At 41.6% G+C, this 16,114-nt stretch overlaps 1 protein-coding gene and 1 long non-coding RNA gene across 4 annotated transcripts; one reads left to right on the top strand and one right to left on the bottom strand.

The window, feature by feature from the left end:
• The first annotated feature begins 414 nt into the window (after positions 1-414).
• On the top strand, positions 415-15,444 carry LOC124862805 (RUN domain-containing protein 3A-like). Of its 2 annotated transcripts, none has more exons than XM_047356936.1 (11): positions 415-662; positions 9,855-9,970; positions 10,100-10,233; positions 10,336-10,421; positions 11,088-11,177; positions 11,460-11,540; positions 11,617-11,782; positions 11,860-12,017; positions 13,900-14,013; positions 14,176-14,282; positions 14,615-15,444. In XM_047356936.1, the coding sequence occupies exons 1-11, from the start codon at positions 556-558 to the stop codon at positions 14,755-14,757; spliced, it is 1,302 nt and encodes a 433-aa protein (XP_047212892.1). In that variant the 5' UTR covers positions 415-555; the 3' UTR covers positions 14,758-15,444. The 2 variants fall into 2 exon arrangements, with proteins under 2 accessions (XP_047212892.1, XP_047212891.1); XM_047356935.1 differs by having other exon boundaries at positions 9,855-9,982.
• On the bottom strand, positions 4,245-9,843 carry LOC124862809. 2 transcript variants are annotated; one of them, XR_007037018.1, is made up of 2 exons: positions 8,616-9,843; positions 4,245-6,247 (listed from the first exon to the last, which is right to left on the bottom strand). It is a non-coding gene; the product is annotated as an uncharacterized LOC124862809 (long non-coding RNA). The 2 variants fall into 2 exon arrangements; XR_007037017.1 differs by lacking the exon at positions 8,616-9,843 and adding an exon at positions 7,096-7,272.
• Positions 15,445-16,114: the final 670 nt, after the last annotated feature.

Raw genomic sequence — 16,114 nt, 5'->3', positions numbered from 1 at the left:
AATTAGACCATGTATGCGCCTCAAACACTTACTGACCGACTTTTAAGGAGATGTATTTAAAGAGAATATGTAAAACCCTTACAAAATAAGTAAACGTTTGCAGTTTTATTTATTTTTTTATAAATACGAGTCTGACACAGCGTGCTTAATAGGGAAATGAACCGTTTTATTTTTACTGTAGAGTAAACTGTACATTTAGCTAATCAAAATACGTGCCGATGGTAATTGTTTAATATTTGTCATGCGCTTAATAAATCCGGAAAGAGTAAGTTATAAAAAGTCAGGTTCTTGCATATGGATTACAGTACTATAATTCGAAAATGTGTTTTACTGTGAAGGGATTGACCGGAACTCATATATGGCATCAATTCTAACTTTCCACTGGTACCTTCCGTCCACCCGTCTCCTCCGTAGATCCGCATCAGCAGCAGCATCATCATCCGCGGCTCCCCCCGCAGAGGACACCGGGTGCTGGAAGGACGCAGGCCCGGCGAAGGAAGAGGTCCCGGCCTGGGTGCGGATCCCGAAGAGGTCCCGGGTCGGGTCCCCCGCTGGATGGAGTCAGGCTGCGTTCAGACAGCAATGGCTATGGGTCTGACATCGAAGAAGGCGTCTGTTCGGAGTGTCGCGGTGGAGCGAAAGAACCTCATCACGGTCTGCAGGTATACATCACGACCTGATCGAGGCTCCTTGTTTATTTCTGAGCATCTCTTCTGCATGATGCCCACTCAATTATATTACACTGAGAGTGATTTTTAAACGTTGTTTGGAAAAAAAGATGAATAAATTATAACCTTCAGAATAATGGACTTATTTCAGTCTACAGAAAAGAAAAGATGAGGAGGAGGCAGGTGTGTTTTCACCTTTACAAATAACTGCCATTAAAAGGAGAATATAAAAATATTTTAAATTATATTATGTCAAAACTTCATTATTAATTCATATGCCTTTCTGTTTTTATATTTTATAATGTATTTAGTTGACATGGTTTCAAATGTCCGGTCACCTGTCAAAAGCCTTTCTAAAATGATGTCATTATAAGCCAGAAGGAAGAAATGCACCAGCCTGCCACTGACAGCTGAACAGGACAAGGGCATTGGGAGCTTTGCAAGGGCTCCTCCCCACATCAGAGGGCCTCCATCCTGTTTCATCCACCCCAGTGAGAGCAGGCATTGACTGAGAGGTGTGCAGTCTAGGAGTTAATGACCTCTACAGTGCTCAGAGAGGTTGGGACTGGAAATGTTTTAGTTAAGAGGACTTCTGTTGCACTACTTCTGCTATATGTTGAAAATGAAAAGCCATTTTTGGGCCAGTGTTCAAGTATTAATATGGATAAAGCTTTTTTAAAAGATATGTTTCAGTAAATCTAATACACTAAATGCCCAGCACAGTTATATTTGATTTTTAAAATTCTGATTGGACAAAACTAGGCCTCTAAGTGGTGAGTAAATGCCTCCAACAATCAGTAATTTTCCAATTGTCAATTCAATTCAATTCAGTTTATTTATATAGCGCCAATTCACAACACACGTCGTCTCAAGACACTTCACAAAGTCAGGTACATAGATTCCAATTAATCCTAACCATTGAACAGTGCAGTCAGATTCAGTTATTTATTCAAATTGGATAAAATGTTTTTCTGTCTAAGGAAACCCAGCAGATTACATCCAGTCAGTGACTTGTAGCATTCACTCCTCCTGGATGAGCATGTAGAGACAGTGGACAGTCACTGGCGTTGACTTTGCAGCAATCCCTCATACTGAGCATGCATGTAGCGACAGTGGAGAGGAAAAACTCCCTTTTAACAGGAAGAAACCTCCAGCAGAACCAGGCTCATTGTGAGCGGCCATCTGCCATGACAGACTGGGGGTTTGAGAGAACAGAGCAGAGACACAAAGAGAACAAAGAAGCACTGATCCAGGAGTACTTTCTATGGGAAGGAAAAGTAAATGTTAATGGATGTAGCTCCTTTAGTCGTTTCACCTAGAAAGAAAGAACAGATAAACTCTGAGCCAGTTTTCAAGGTTAGAGTCTGAAAGAGAGCACATAGAGTTAGTCACAGTAAAAGATCAGTCAATTTCCATGTCTAGGAGAGAGAAAGGGTTAAACGCTGAAAGACAGGGCCATGTGGATCATTGGTAGAGGGTGAGCATTAAGTTGTTTCCAGCAGAAGCTTGGACGATGCCCCTCTCCAGAAAGGTGTCACAGGTAGACACAGAGCCAGTCCAGGTGTAGCTTCTAGGAATGTAGCGAAGAGGGTGAAAGTGGTCATTATGTCCTCCAGCACCCTAAGCCTATAGCAGCATAACTACACAGATAGCTCAGGATAACCTAAGCCACTCTAACTATAAGCTTTATTAAAAAGGAATGTTTTAAGCCCAGCCTTAAAAGTAGACAGTTTGTCCATCTAGAGCCCACTGATGGTCATTGTTATACTAAAAACCACAACAATTGGGATACCTCTCTCTGTCAGATTAACCATAACCATTGGAAAAAAGAGGGGGTCATACAGGTAGCAGAAATGGAGGGTGTGTTTGCACCTCAACCATAACTGAGCCGGTTTAGGCTAAACCTGACTCCCCCTTACTCCATCCAACAGGGATGGAGGAAGATGGAGGTAAAAAGTAAGGAAGATAGCTCAGGATAACCTAAGCCACTCTAACTATAAGCTTTATCAAAAAGGTAAGTTTTAAGCCTAGCCTTAAAAGTAGACAGGGTGTCTGCCTCACTGACCAAAACTGGGAGCTGGTTCCACAGGAGAGGAGCCTGATAACTAAAGGATCTGCCTCCCATTCTACTTCTAGAGACTCTAGGAACCACTAGTAAACCTGCAGTCTGAGAACGAAGTGCTCTGTTAGGAACATATGGAACAATCAGATCTCTGATGTATGATGGAGCTAGATCATTAAGGGCTTTATATGTGAGGAGGAGAATTTTAAATTCTATTCTGGATTTAACAGGGAGCCAATGAAGGGAAGCTAAAAAAATGAGAAATATGAGCTCTCAATGTAATGGACAGTGCAAAGGGACAGTGCAAAAGTATTCACATCTCTTGAACCTCTTGACATTTTATTACTTTAGACTTACAACCTTCAATGTATTTTATTGGGGATTTTATGTAACAGACCAACAGACAATAGCACATAACGTGTGTGCATTTATATTTACTACCATTTGTATTTAGCTTCACATCAACCATCTTCCCTGTCTCTCCTCAAGAAGGGTATCCCTGCAGCATTATGCTGCCATCACTCTGTTTCATGTTGGGTATTTTGTGTTCAGCCTTCTTCCAAAGGCTTGCGTTGTCCCCTTCATGTAACGTTTTTCTAGTTTTTTTTCACTTAAAGGGCATATTTATGGAGTACATGGCTCAACATTCTGTTGTTGACAGATCCCACCTGAGCTCTGAATCTTAGCTCCTCCAGAGTTACCACAGTCTCTTGGCTGCTTTTCTGCTTAATGGTCTACAAAAGAAGACTTCACAGTTATGGTGGATTGCCATTTCCTGTTGGATTTGCAGTTGGTCCATCCTCTTTCCATGTTGAGATGATGGATTAAACAGAGCTCTGTGGGATGGTTTTGTTTTATAATCTTCTTTAAACAACTTTCTTCCTGATATATCTGCCGTACTCTTTGGTCTTCATGATATTGTTTGTTCACTAATGTTCTCTAACAACAGCTGGGTTTATACTGAGATTGAAGTTCACACACTTTGACTCTATTTGTAAATTAGGGGAATTCTGAATGTAATTGTTTGCTCTGGATCTGATTTATTGTGTATTAGAAAAGGGGGCTGCATACCAAAGCGCACCACATCATTTGTGTTTTAATTTGTAAATAAATGTATTATCTGTTTTCCTCTTCAAAACTTTGCTCTATTTTGTGTTGACCTTTCACATGATGTCCTAATATTGAAGTTTGTGGTTGCAACTTGATAAAATGTACAAAAAAAAAAAAAAATCAAATCCAAAAAATACTTTATTACATCAATATAAAATATCTAAATAATTATTTTACTGATTTATCTATTTTTTTAGAAATATATATAAAATTTTTGTTGTATGCCTGTCATATCATTGGGAACATTTTTGGAAATTAGAATAGATGGGGATTTATTTACAAAGCGCATCATTCTGCAAAGCAAAGCACCATCATGCATATTCTTAACTCCCCCTTCTTTTTCTTTCATCACATCCAACTTTACCCAAAAAGAGAAGCTAAGAAAAAACATCCAGACTCTCAGGTAGACACACAGTCAAGCATTTTTATTTTTTTTTATGGTCCTTTTTGCATTAAAGTGAGATACACTGAGCCACAACACACAACACAAAGCAGAGCATGCCTGCAAAGAAAATAACAAAACAATCTCACACTGGACTTTCAACACAAAGATTACTGAGGAACCACAAACACAGATTCAGTTTGCCCTGACCATGCTAAGACACTTTTAATCATTGAAGCAGTTTAATCACACACAAGACGAGACAGAAATAATTCTCAAAATACTTTCTATCAGTAATGCTCACTCCAAATTCTTTATTTTCCTCATTTCTTTTAATGATTAAGTTCACTTTAAAGGAGATTTTCCTCCAGGTTGCTTCTCTGTTTCTGTCCGATCTTCTCTTCCATCACATTTCTGACCTTTCTAGCCCACTCTGAGTTGACATGAGTAGTCGTTACATGACCGTGTAGCCTTAATGGGGGTAGATGCTGAATGAGCAGCAGCCCCTTTGGCTGGTCATCACGGCAGCCTGGGCGTTCTTCTGATAAGTTATCCAGAATCCAGACACAGATACCTGGCTGACTACGTGAGCTAAATGATGTTAGTGCTTTTCATTAGTGCAGCATGCCAAGCCTTCCTTTTATCCTGATGTATGTGTGTATAATTGTAAAAAGTCTATTTTCTCAGTGGTAAAAGATTAACCCTTTCATTTCTTAATTTGTTGGGGAAAAAACACGGTTTCAGTTTCGCCTTAGGAGGAAAAAATTCTTGTTTTTCTTTTTAAAGTTTCTTGTCAGAGTCCTATATAACTGATCTCAGCTCAGTGTTTCAGCGAGCTGAGGCTGCTTTAATCAGAGATACATTTACAACAGAGGGCGCATGCGTATAGGGAAGGGAAACCTGGAAGCTTGAGCAAATATTTGCATCATTTCAGGGAACAGTTCTGCACCATTCATCGTGTAATAAACAAGATGAAAGCTATGAATGATGATGGGATTTTAAATAGGAGTGTTTCTTCCTGGCTTGAATCTGTGGTGGCAGTTTTGAAATTGGAGAAATAACATGGTGTAGCATGTCCAGTTGCCAGTAGCAACAGTTTTTTTTAAACTTTAACTCAGCTGAGGCTTCCCGGAGAGAGTGAAAATTTGACATGCAAGAATAAGCCAATCTGAGCCTAATTTGATCAAACGTTTTTCAATAAGCAATGATGATAGTGTACACATCCTGTACTGTTGGGTTTCAAATTGACTGATTTGTTGCTTTTAGCCTCTCCGTGGTGGTCGGTGACTGCAGGATGAGTGTTGCTGTGGACACTGAGAACCTGAGAAGGAATAAATACGATGAGTGAGAAAGGTGATGGGAAGAGTTACAAAAGGCTCAGGGAGGGAAAAGACATGACCTGCTCTTCTGAGGTGTGATTTTACAGAATATGATAAAAATCCGCTGTTGTAAACACAAAAATTCACGTTTATGCAGGTGGGACGTGCAGCTTTGCATCATTTTGTGCATTATTCCACCTTTCTCTGTCAAAATGCGTCAACAATTATTCAAATTTGCATGTGCTTGTTATAATGTGCAACTTTTCTTTAGCATGTTTCATGATTCCTTAATCATTCCTACTTCTATCAAGTATCTATAATTACAGCAGAGGTTTCAGTACATTTTGGGACAAATCATCAGCTGATCCACTTACTATGGAGCTACTCTCACACTTATATTCCTCTCCTGTAAACCGATCTGATTCACACACTTATTATCTCTTAATCAAACACCCTCACTGTCCATCTTACTCCCTGATCCGTCTGCACCTCCGCTGACCATGAAACACTTTGCTTTGACGCTTCTTTACAGAGGGGAATTGTGAAAAAGAGAACCTGCTTTGCTATTTGGATTTGACCCAAACTACGAGAGAGCAAATCTTGACTTTTTGTTCCAGTCCAGTGCCAGAAAGGGTGTTTCCTTTGGTGCAGCTGCTGCTAGCGTTGAGTTTGCCAGTGTCATCTGATCCTGCTGGTTAGGCCAGGACTGAAGGGAGAGAAAGAATACAAGAAGAGAGAGAAGGAGAAAGGAGTCAGGGAAGTATTTGTGGGAAGAAAAAGAAGTCAGCGTCGATGCAAAACTTTCTGTATTTGGGTTAGCTGTCACTGTTGATAAATGCAGTCTTGGTGTCTTTGTATGCTGTTGTGGCTCAAACTCGTTTCTGTAAGTACAGTGGATAGGTGAGAAAGAGAGAACAACAGGGCGTTTAGACAGCGCTGAGTGGAGATTGGCAGAGATCCAGGGTAGAGCAAGAAGGGGGCACAAAAGAAGCTTGTCAGAAAGTTGTGCAGTTGTTTTTCAGTGTCAAATCGTACCAAGAGCATGTTGCTGCTCCACTCACACCCTTTGCATTTTTAAAGCTCCCTTTAGATCAAAGTGCATCAGTAAATTCCCATCTATCTGCTGAAATCTTGAGATAACAATTCCAATGACTATTCAGTTCAGGAAGAGCGTCTTTTAGAAGCTTACTTTGGGAATTTTAACCATTAATTGGTAGTGGCGTGTGAAACATGGAGGTTTCTGACTGATAAAGAACATGTACACAGAGAATATATGGAGCGTTTTGATGGTTATACATTTTAAAAAGATGGTTTATTTGTCTTTGGAAAATCCTGTGATCTAACTGAGGTTTTCTGCAGCCTGAAGATACATATTTTTAGAAGTGCAAATGTGATGACTGAACCCCTGCTGTAACATAGTGGTTGCTCTTACTCCCAGCTGGGATTATAACTCATTGCTTAATATGGATCACTTTTGCAGAAACACTATTGATCTCTAAAACTCATTTAAAAAGTAGAGTAGTCATCGTCCAACAGGATTTAAATGCTACTGACCTGTGTCCTTGATAACTCCGGCATGAGGGACCAAAGTCAAAACCCTAAAAGTAAATTTAATCCAGTTTTCGCCCTTGGTTGGAATAGACCCTGTGTAGACAGTGTTGTATCCAAATGTTCTCTTTCATGGTGCTGTTTTCTTGTGACTTCTTGTCCCCCCACCCCTGAATGTGGCTCTTTTTCATCTAGATCGTCTTTGTCTTGCGTTTTGGGAAGAGGGCTTTCCGAAAAGACGTGGTGGTGGTGCCCCTGCTGAAGGAGGCGCTGCCCATTGAGATCTTGGTCTTTCCACTGGTGATGGTGGAGGAGCCCAGAGATGTTGTGCTCCTGCCTCGGGTGATGGAGGAGTTCCCCATGGCCAGCTTGGTCTTTCCCCTCTTTATGGTGGTGTTGCCCACCGTTAAGGCTGTCTTCCCCTCTGTGAAACTGGTGTTGCCCATTGAGGTGAAGCTTGTGTTCCTGACCCAGATTCAACGGTGGGGTTCGGGACTCACTTGACTTCGAGCATCGCACACTCATGCAGCACACCCTGCTCCGTGAGCCCTCAGAGATAATAGTAACATCAGCTGTGATCGAGAGAAGACCAGAATGCTAAACATGGACTGTGCGACCCCCGTGTGGTATAATGCCTCCGTTGAGCTGCTCTACGTGGGCCTTGGAAGGCCACATACCACCCATGTGTCCAGTGAATGGACAGAGGCAGTCGTAGGTGGATGCAGCCTATCTGGGGGCACTCGGACAGTGGGGCGATTGTCACTTTGACACGACGACACCGGACGGTTGAAGGACACATTGTTGAAAACAGGACAGTCCGCGGTGACATCATTTTCTTCTGAGCCATTGTTCCCTACAGCCTCTGATTGTAAGACGTCCCCTGTGTGCACAGCTCTATGCACCATATGTAAAATCAGCTGCACTTTTTATAGAATGAAGACTGACTGTGTTGATGTTAACTGTGTTAACTGATCTGGATCTAAGGCTTCGATTGCATCTCTCTTGACATGGTGATTAACGTTCAACTTCCAACATCAAGCAACGCTTTATTTTCTTCTTTTTTAGGGACGTAGAAACTACACACGAAAAATCAGGAACAATCAGGCAAAGCACAGTTTAGAGGTATCTTTATATGCACTATCACATTAATACACTTTTACAGTTTTGCTGGGAATACAGTTTGCAGCCTAATCATGGGAATGCATGAAAGACTCCTTGGAATGCACAGAACTCCTACCGATCATGTGGACACATTGATGGCTGCACAGAACGGGAGAATTGTTCTCATGTCGCCACACATATCACATTACATCTGTTCACACTTCCCCTCCCTGCTGAGCTCAACACCATAAAGCCTCATTGCATCACTGTCACATTTGCATAATATCCTCTGTACGCTTCATAGGTCTCATTGGTCTCCTTTTTTACTTTTTTATAGAGAATTTCCCCTTTTTTATTATGCAGCAATGAAAATTAAAATGAGTTAAAATTTATCCCAAACATAGCAGCTCATCGTGACTACTGACCTTCTAAAACTGACCACACAGACACATCCATGAGCTTTTATTTGTGTGCAGGATTCAAGTGTGAAAATTCCAGTAGATGTTGCTGTGCCTTTCTTTGCCCCTGATGAGGGTGGTCTTGACAACAGACACAGACTTGGTCCCATAGGTAAAGGTAATAGTCATGAAAGAGCTTGTGGTCTCCCCCCGTGTCACCGAAGTTTTAGCCACCGTTATGCTGTTGCTGCCTAAAGTTACAATGGTTTTGCTCCAGGAAAACGAGGATTTTCCCCAGGAGATGAACAAGTTTGTCCTCAGGAACGAAACCCTGCCTTTGGTGAAGGAGGTCTTGCTTGATGAGAATGTAGTTTTCCACTCATTGTTAGAGTCTTTTTTGGACTGCTTGGCTGCTTTGGGTGTCTTCGCCCTCGGGTCGGGTTCCCTCTCCATCTAGGTGTTCCTGCGCTTGGACGTCAGCGCTTTGCGGAAGGAGGTGGTGGTGGTTCCCCGGCTGAAGCTGGCCCGTCCCAGAGCCACAGTCGTCTTTTGCCTTTGGATGGTGGAATCTCCCATGGAGGTGGTGGTCACTCCCCTGAAGATGGAGGAGTTGCCTAAGGACACGGTAGTCTTTCCCCTGGCTATGGAGGTACTCCCCACTGCCAGGGCAGTCTTGCCCTCTGTGATGCTCGTGTTACCCATTGAAGCGGAGGCAGTCAGCCCTAGCCCGTGCCTGGGTGCCAGCTATCGTGCACGCTGCATAGCAGTCCTCCTGTGGTGCAGAAGGGCAAGCATGTGAGGTCAAAAAGCCAAACCAAAGCTGCTGCAGCTGCCCTATATAGATCACGCCACAATGTATAGATGAGGGGGAGGGAATTATTTGATCATGCTTTGATGCTGGCCGGTCCCTCAGAGAGACAAGACCCAAAAGGACCTGGAAGCGCAGCAAGATGGAACAGACAGGGGGTTAATTGTGTTGTTTTCATGATAACAAAGCCGAAGCATTGAAGGGGGTGCTTTGTGCAAGCACACAGGACAATTGGGGTGACCTCAGTATGATAAGATGGCTTGGTTCCCAAAAAAAAAGAAAGAAAAAGCCCTTCTGCCTGCCGTTGTTTAGATACAGTACTACATTTGTCTGCTTTAGTACAGTACAGCGCTCTGCTGCACGGACTTGATGTACAAAACCCTTAAAACCTAAATGTTTTCTCTTTAAGTTGCAGTTCACTTTTCTAACTCCTTTTTGTTTGTCTCCATGTTTTTCAGATTTTCTGTAAAGACTCTTCTAGAAAAGTACACAGCAGAGCCCATAGATGATTCATCAGAGGAGTTTATAAACTTTGCTGCCATTTTAGAGCACATCCTCAGCCACCGCTTCAAAGGTAACACTGCAGGTAACATATGAAGAAAAAACATATTCAGAGTCAAGCAGAGTCAATGTTGACATCCTGCTGATTTAGTGCGTTGTCTGAGCAGAAATGAGACCCTGCTGTGTTTCAATCTGTGAGCAGGTTCAGGGAGCTGGTTCAGCTCCGATGGACAGCGCAGTTTCTGGGAGTACATTCGGCTGGCATGCAGCAAGGTGCAGAACAACTGCATCGCCAGCATCGAAAACATCGAGAACATCAGCACATCCCGAGCTAAGGCGAGGACATTTATGTGCACAGCTCTGTGTGTTTGTTGGGGGGGAGGTTAGCTTCAGAGAGAGGGCCTTCTGTTCCCACTGACTTCTTCTGCTGTCCCACAGGGTCGAGCGTGGATTAGAGTGGCTCTGATGGAGAAGCGTCTGTCTGAATATGTTTCCACTGCTCTGAGGGACACCAGAACAACCAGGTCTGCAACGCTCTGCACCAAAGAAAAACAAACTTTTTTACTGAATTACCTTAAATGTTAAGAGTAAGATTGTATAGCAATAATGTATTGAGATAATAAATTTCCACACTGACATTTTATTTCTAAAAAAATCAGCAATAGTGTTGTTTTAAAATAACACAGGTTTTGTAAACTGATTTATTGCTGTTGGTTCTCATCTAACTATGCTGGTAACAATAATTTTAAAATAAATTAGTTTATTGTGGTATTGGTTCATATACATTTGCTCGAGTTAGATGTGTTGACCTAGCTCAGGTATATCCATCCAACCATCTGTCCGTCCGTCAGGCCGTCAGGTCATGGGGACAACAGGTCCAGGAGGGAACCCTTAGGCATCACCACTGCACGGGGAAATCCCCCAGCACTTTCCTGGTGATCCGAAGGTGTTCCCCGGTCAGACAGTATCTAAAGTCTCTCCAGCGAGTTCTGGTTCTTCCCCGGGGTCTCCTCCCAATGGGACGTGCCCATAGAAAAACATCCGAAGGGGGTTTTGAGGCTAAGTGGGGGTCCAATTCAAAAATTCTAGAAAAACATTTGGGAATGTGCTATGAGCATATAGGTTAGTAGAAAAAGAAACAGTCAGTACAATGCATTGAAGTGAACAATTCTTGATTCTTTGTCCAACAGGAGGTTCTATGATGATGGAGCCATTATGTTGAGGGAAGAAGCTACTGTGCTGACCGGCATGCTGATTGGACTGAGCGCCATTGACTTCAGGTGAAATTTCTGATGTATTTCAATAACTGCTCCTGATTTTTTTTTTTAAATCAACACATATTTTAATTGCCTGTTTGTAAGCTGTCTTTAGTAAGATGGTCTCTGATCATCTCTTTACTTGTTAATTATTTTAATATAATATATATGTTTTTCATATACTATTTAATAATATGTCGACTGAACTGTATTTGCCTATAACACTTTATAAATAGATAAATAATGTACACCCAAAGTGGGTTTCAGAGAGACAAATCTGGCAATAAAATAGCAACTTTTGTGCAGTTTTTGCTTGAAGGGAGAAGCTCTGGATGGGAAATCTCCAGTTGTGATTGACTACACGCCCTACCTGAAGTTCACTCAGAGGTGAGTTTCACCCAGCTGATCAATTCACTTAAAATAGGATGAGTTTTTAGTTTGGTGCTGCTTTTCTGCTGCCTAGCTATGACTACCTGAGTGATGAGGATGACCGCCGAAGCGTGGACAGCAGCAACAGCGAGGAGAGCGTCCCTGAGCATCCCTACATCCCTCTGGTGACTGACGAGGAGAGCTGGAGCAACAAGTGCCGCAAGATGGAGCAAAGGTTTAAGATCGTCTACGCCCAGAAGGTGACTCTCAGTGACCTCTAAGCTCAGCTTTCTTCTATCCAGTTTTTCCTCATCTAATTTCGGTTTATGTTGTGTAGGGGTATCTGGAGGAGCTGGTACGTCTGCGGGAGTCACAGCTGAAGAACATGGAGACGGAGAACAAGCGCCTCAGAGCCAAGGTGGAGGAGCTAACAATGCAGGGCCAGCAGGAGAAGAAGGAGCTGGAGGCCATCGTGCTGGAGCTGCAGGCACAACTGTGAGAAATCACATTTAAAGTTTACGATTCTTTCTCTAAGGAACATGGTAGGACAACAGAGTGTACGCTTTCAACTGCTGTTGACAAAAAAGGGTGATTTTTCCACTTTTTGTACCCATACATAGAATATTTAGCTCGTGTCTTATTCTGGTGTTAGTCTTCTCTTGTGTGTTGTCATCCATTTACTTCTTGTATTTCGTTTTTGCATCTGTTAGTATGTTTGTCACTTTTGGCATCATTGTGGTCTTTGGTCTCTCCAGCTGTCAGCTCTCTGCACAAATACAGCCTGTTTCAATTAGAGTCACCTGTTCTGGATTCAGTTTTCAACTCCCCAGTGTTTAGACAGTGGTTTATATGCCCTCTTTTTCAGGTTCCTTTGGTTGTGCCTCCAGCTTTGCTCCCTACTTATATTTATGGATTTTCTTCACAGCTCTCTCCCCTGAGTTCTGGTGTTTTGTTGAACTTATTGTGACTACTGGTGTAAGTTGTATAAATACACACAACCATGCCTCCTCTCTGCTTCCTGCACACACTTGGGTCCTCCTCAACCACAAACACTGACAGTTATGCTCTGAAACCGAATTAAAACACTTCCAAGTCTGTGGAAATGTGTAATACTCACAGACCAGTAATGATCAATGCCTATGTGGTGTGTCTAAAAGCAGACACACTGAACAGGTTGCTAGTCTATCTATCACAGGGCAACGTAGAAATAAAACCATGCACATAAACACACACTTATGCTTAAGGGCATTTTAGCGTAACCAATTTACCTAACTGTCATTTGTTTTTGACTGTGGGAGGAAGCCAGAGTGCCCAGAGAGAACCCATGCATGCACGGGGAGAACATGCAAACTCCATGCAGAAAGACAAGGCCGGGATTCAAGTGCAGAACTTTCATGCTGCAAGACCACAGTGCTACTAACTCTGCCACCGTGAAGCTCAACAGGGAACGAGATTATCTTAATTTGTATCTCAGAACATAAAGCTTGTTTGTTAAAATTTCTTCGAAAAATTGCCCTCTCTGCCTCAACGGACAGCTGAGAGTGAAAGTCCATGCTTAATTTATTAAGTTATTTATGAGTTTAGCTGAGTTCATTAGTATATTTGAAGGTACTTACTGTGAAATACTGTGATTTCTAAAATGAACGACTGGCCTAAAATGTTGTGTTTGCAAACAAAAATACTCTAAATAATTTTAAGTCAACAGAAAAAATAACTGAGTTTAACTGTGAAATGATGTAACATTCGAAATATTCAACCAGTAATATATATCTAACACTATCCCACTGCAAAAATCAATCTATAGTTCAAGGAGGATACCAAGACTCCCTAAGAGTGCTGTTTTCTGGGGTAAATTTCTACACTGTTATACTGATTTGCCCCTGGATCCCATAGTGGAAATGATGAGGGTTAAAGAATAGCCCCAGATAACTACCCTGATTCCAGGAAAAGGTTCCTGCAGTTCAAATGCTTAATAACAGCTAATTAACAGACGCTAACGAGTCGTAATAGGACACATTAAAAACTGCCCTTGGGTTAGGGATGGAATGGTCATAAGATGCATCGTTCAGCACAGCGCATGTGTTAAAAAGTGTAATTAGGTCATATAAATAGTAAGGTTTGAGTTTATGCATGTTAGCTATTAGAGCCATTAGAACCATTTACTCTTCTTTTTCTCAGGCGATGTTTGTAAGAAATTGAACAGGTCCCAAAGACGTCATTGACACCGTAATTACAATCAAGAAACAGCAAATAAATGCTGCTATCTAAGTACGATAATTACAACTCATAAGTACTGTATATAACTTGGGTTAAATAAAACAGGTTCTGTAGTATAAAAATATTGTATTCTCATAGCAATACCTCTTTGTTCCTTCAGCTCTGCCCTCGTGCCTTGTGATTCCTCCCATTTGGCTAAAGATCTCTCCATCCCACTCGTCAACCAATGGTCCACCATCACAACCAACCAAGGCGATGTCAAGCTATTCCGCGGGTAATCTCCTCTGCACAGTAAAACACCCTGTTGCTGGATGAATTCATTGAAGTTATTTATTCCTCTGCTTTGCTATATTAAAATGCACAGCTGAGACTGTACAAGTAAATCTCCAGGTGCATTCTAGCGTATATGCCTTATGGTGATATCTTTTGCATCAAGGAGGAGTTTCGATAGTCTGGAGCAACTTTCTGCTGAAGTCAGTCTGAACTCTGACTCCCAGAAGACTGACGGGAGACAGAATGGAGATGCTGCCTGGCCCTCAGACGGTAAAACTGCTTTACACTTATACCAAATGTATGTCATGCATTATATGGTATTTAAATCTTCATTTGTGACACAGTGCCAAAGTTTTCAGTTAAATATTCTGAAACTTTTTCACATATCATAAATAATATTCATGTTCTGGAAAAAATACATATGAACGCCCTAGATCACTATATAAAAGCCTTGTAGTTGCAGCCACCCATGCACATGTGCATGCTTATATTTGCACAAAGGCAGGCTTGAGCCCACTGTATGTTGCTTTGTGGAGGCAGTTTAAACTATGCACGATTGTAACTTGGATTTTATAGTGCTTTTCTGTGTTTTCCCACTGCAGGAAAAGACAACACTCCCTCCATGCTGGGGCTGTGTGGCTCTCTGGCCTCCTTACCAAGCTCCAAGTCTCTGGCGAGCCTGAAGTCCAGCGAGTGTTTGGTTAACATCAGCACTGAACCCAGCCCTGCGCTCTCTCCCAGCTAGGAGCTCCAGAGCAGCAACTTAATCGCCTCCTCCAGCCTGTTTACCTGGTGATGCTGCGTTGACAAAACCCTGCTCCTGCCATATTCCCATCTTGAAAAGGAGCGTTATGACACCACATGTGGATTTTCATACATGAAGCAGAAAGAGTTTCCCTTCTTTATTTTCTGTTCTCTCAGATCAACACTTGGTACTTTCAATCAATCTATCCATCTAAAAACCATGCAAACCTTTTCCGAAGCATCCATCTACCTTTTTTCCCAATTCTTGCCCCGGCTTTGTCTGTGTTTGAATGCACATTTGTCCTGTTTTGTTGAATTTGTATGTCAAAAGCTTAACCAAAACAGCACAATGAGGTGCTTGGATGCAAACACAGAAGTGAGGGTCATTTTAATAGATGCAGATAACACAGTGAAAGGTTTTGACATCAGAATACATACAGAAGTGTCTTTGAACAGCATGACTGATTTAAACTGGGTTAAACTCCTCTGACAGTGCATATCATTCTGGCTTGAATTCTTTAGCACTACAAACTCCTCCAGTATGATTAAACCTGTGCTGCTCTTCATTTGTTTTGTACAGATGTAAGCTACTGCATATCCACGTGTTTTGACTCAGTACAGCAGTATTTTCTTCCCACTTGTCTACAGTTTCTGTTATTATGTTGCAATAAACTGCTTTTTTCCTTTATTTGTGTCTGACTAAACATCTTAATGCTCCTTCCTGACAAAAACAATACAAACATATTTATAAATGGCTGCTGAACAGGAGCGATTGTTGTTGTGCATTGAGCCTAAAATGCATTACTCTAGTTCCATCTAGTGGTGGACTTCTAAATTGTTTGGAAACCATTTCTTTAGTCCAACTTAGAAACACAACTTAATACAGTTAACCACTCCAGGATGGGTCGTAAAGTTGTAAAGTCTCAACCTACAGGAATGCATTTGAAGGGTGAAAAATATGGAATTAGATTTTAGTATTTTCTCTGTTCTGGACAACGATAAAAAAAAGGAGTAATACAGAGACCTTGTCTTATTATTTTATAAAAGACAAAAGTCATATCGTTTGGATATACTGTAAAAAAAATTCTAAACCCACTTTTGCTTAAAATAAAGTCTTTAAAAATGAGGCTCATTTACTATACATTGTATGTGCAGATTGCTTGACCCAGAAAGTCCCATACATAGATTTGTCTGCATCTGTCTTATACACACACAGCAAGTCCATTACATATACTAAGACATTATAAAGGTTCCAAACATTTGGTGAAAAATCTTGGAAAAACATCTAAAATGTTGAAATTTAAAAGTGCTGAGTTGCTGCCAGACATGAGCCAGTTACAAGTTATCCCAAGGTTTTA

This window comes from Girardinichthys multiradiatus, chromosome X (assembly GCF_021462225.1).
Source record: "Girardinichthys multiradiatus isolate DD_20200921_A chromosome X, DD_fGirMul_XY1, whole genome shotgun sequence".
In the NCBI taxonomy this organism is placed as follows: Eukaryota; Metazoa; Chordata; class Actinopteri; order Cyprinodontiformes; family Goodeidae; genus Girardinichthys; species Girardinichthys multiradiatus.
This window is presented reverse-complemented; position numbering and strand designations above follow the sequence as displayed.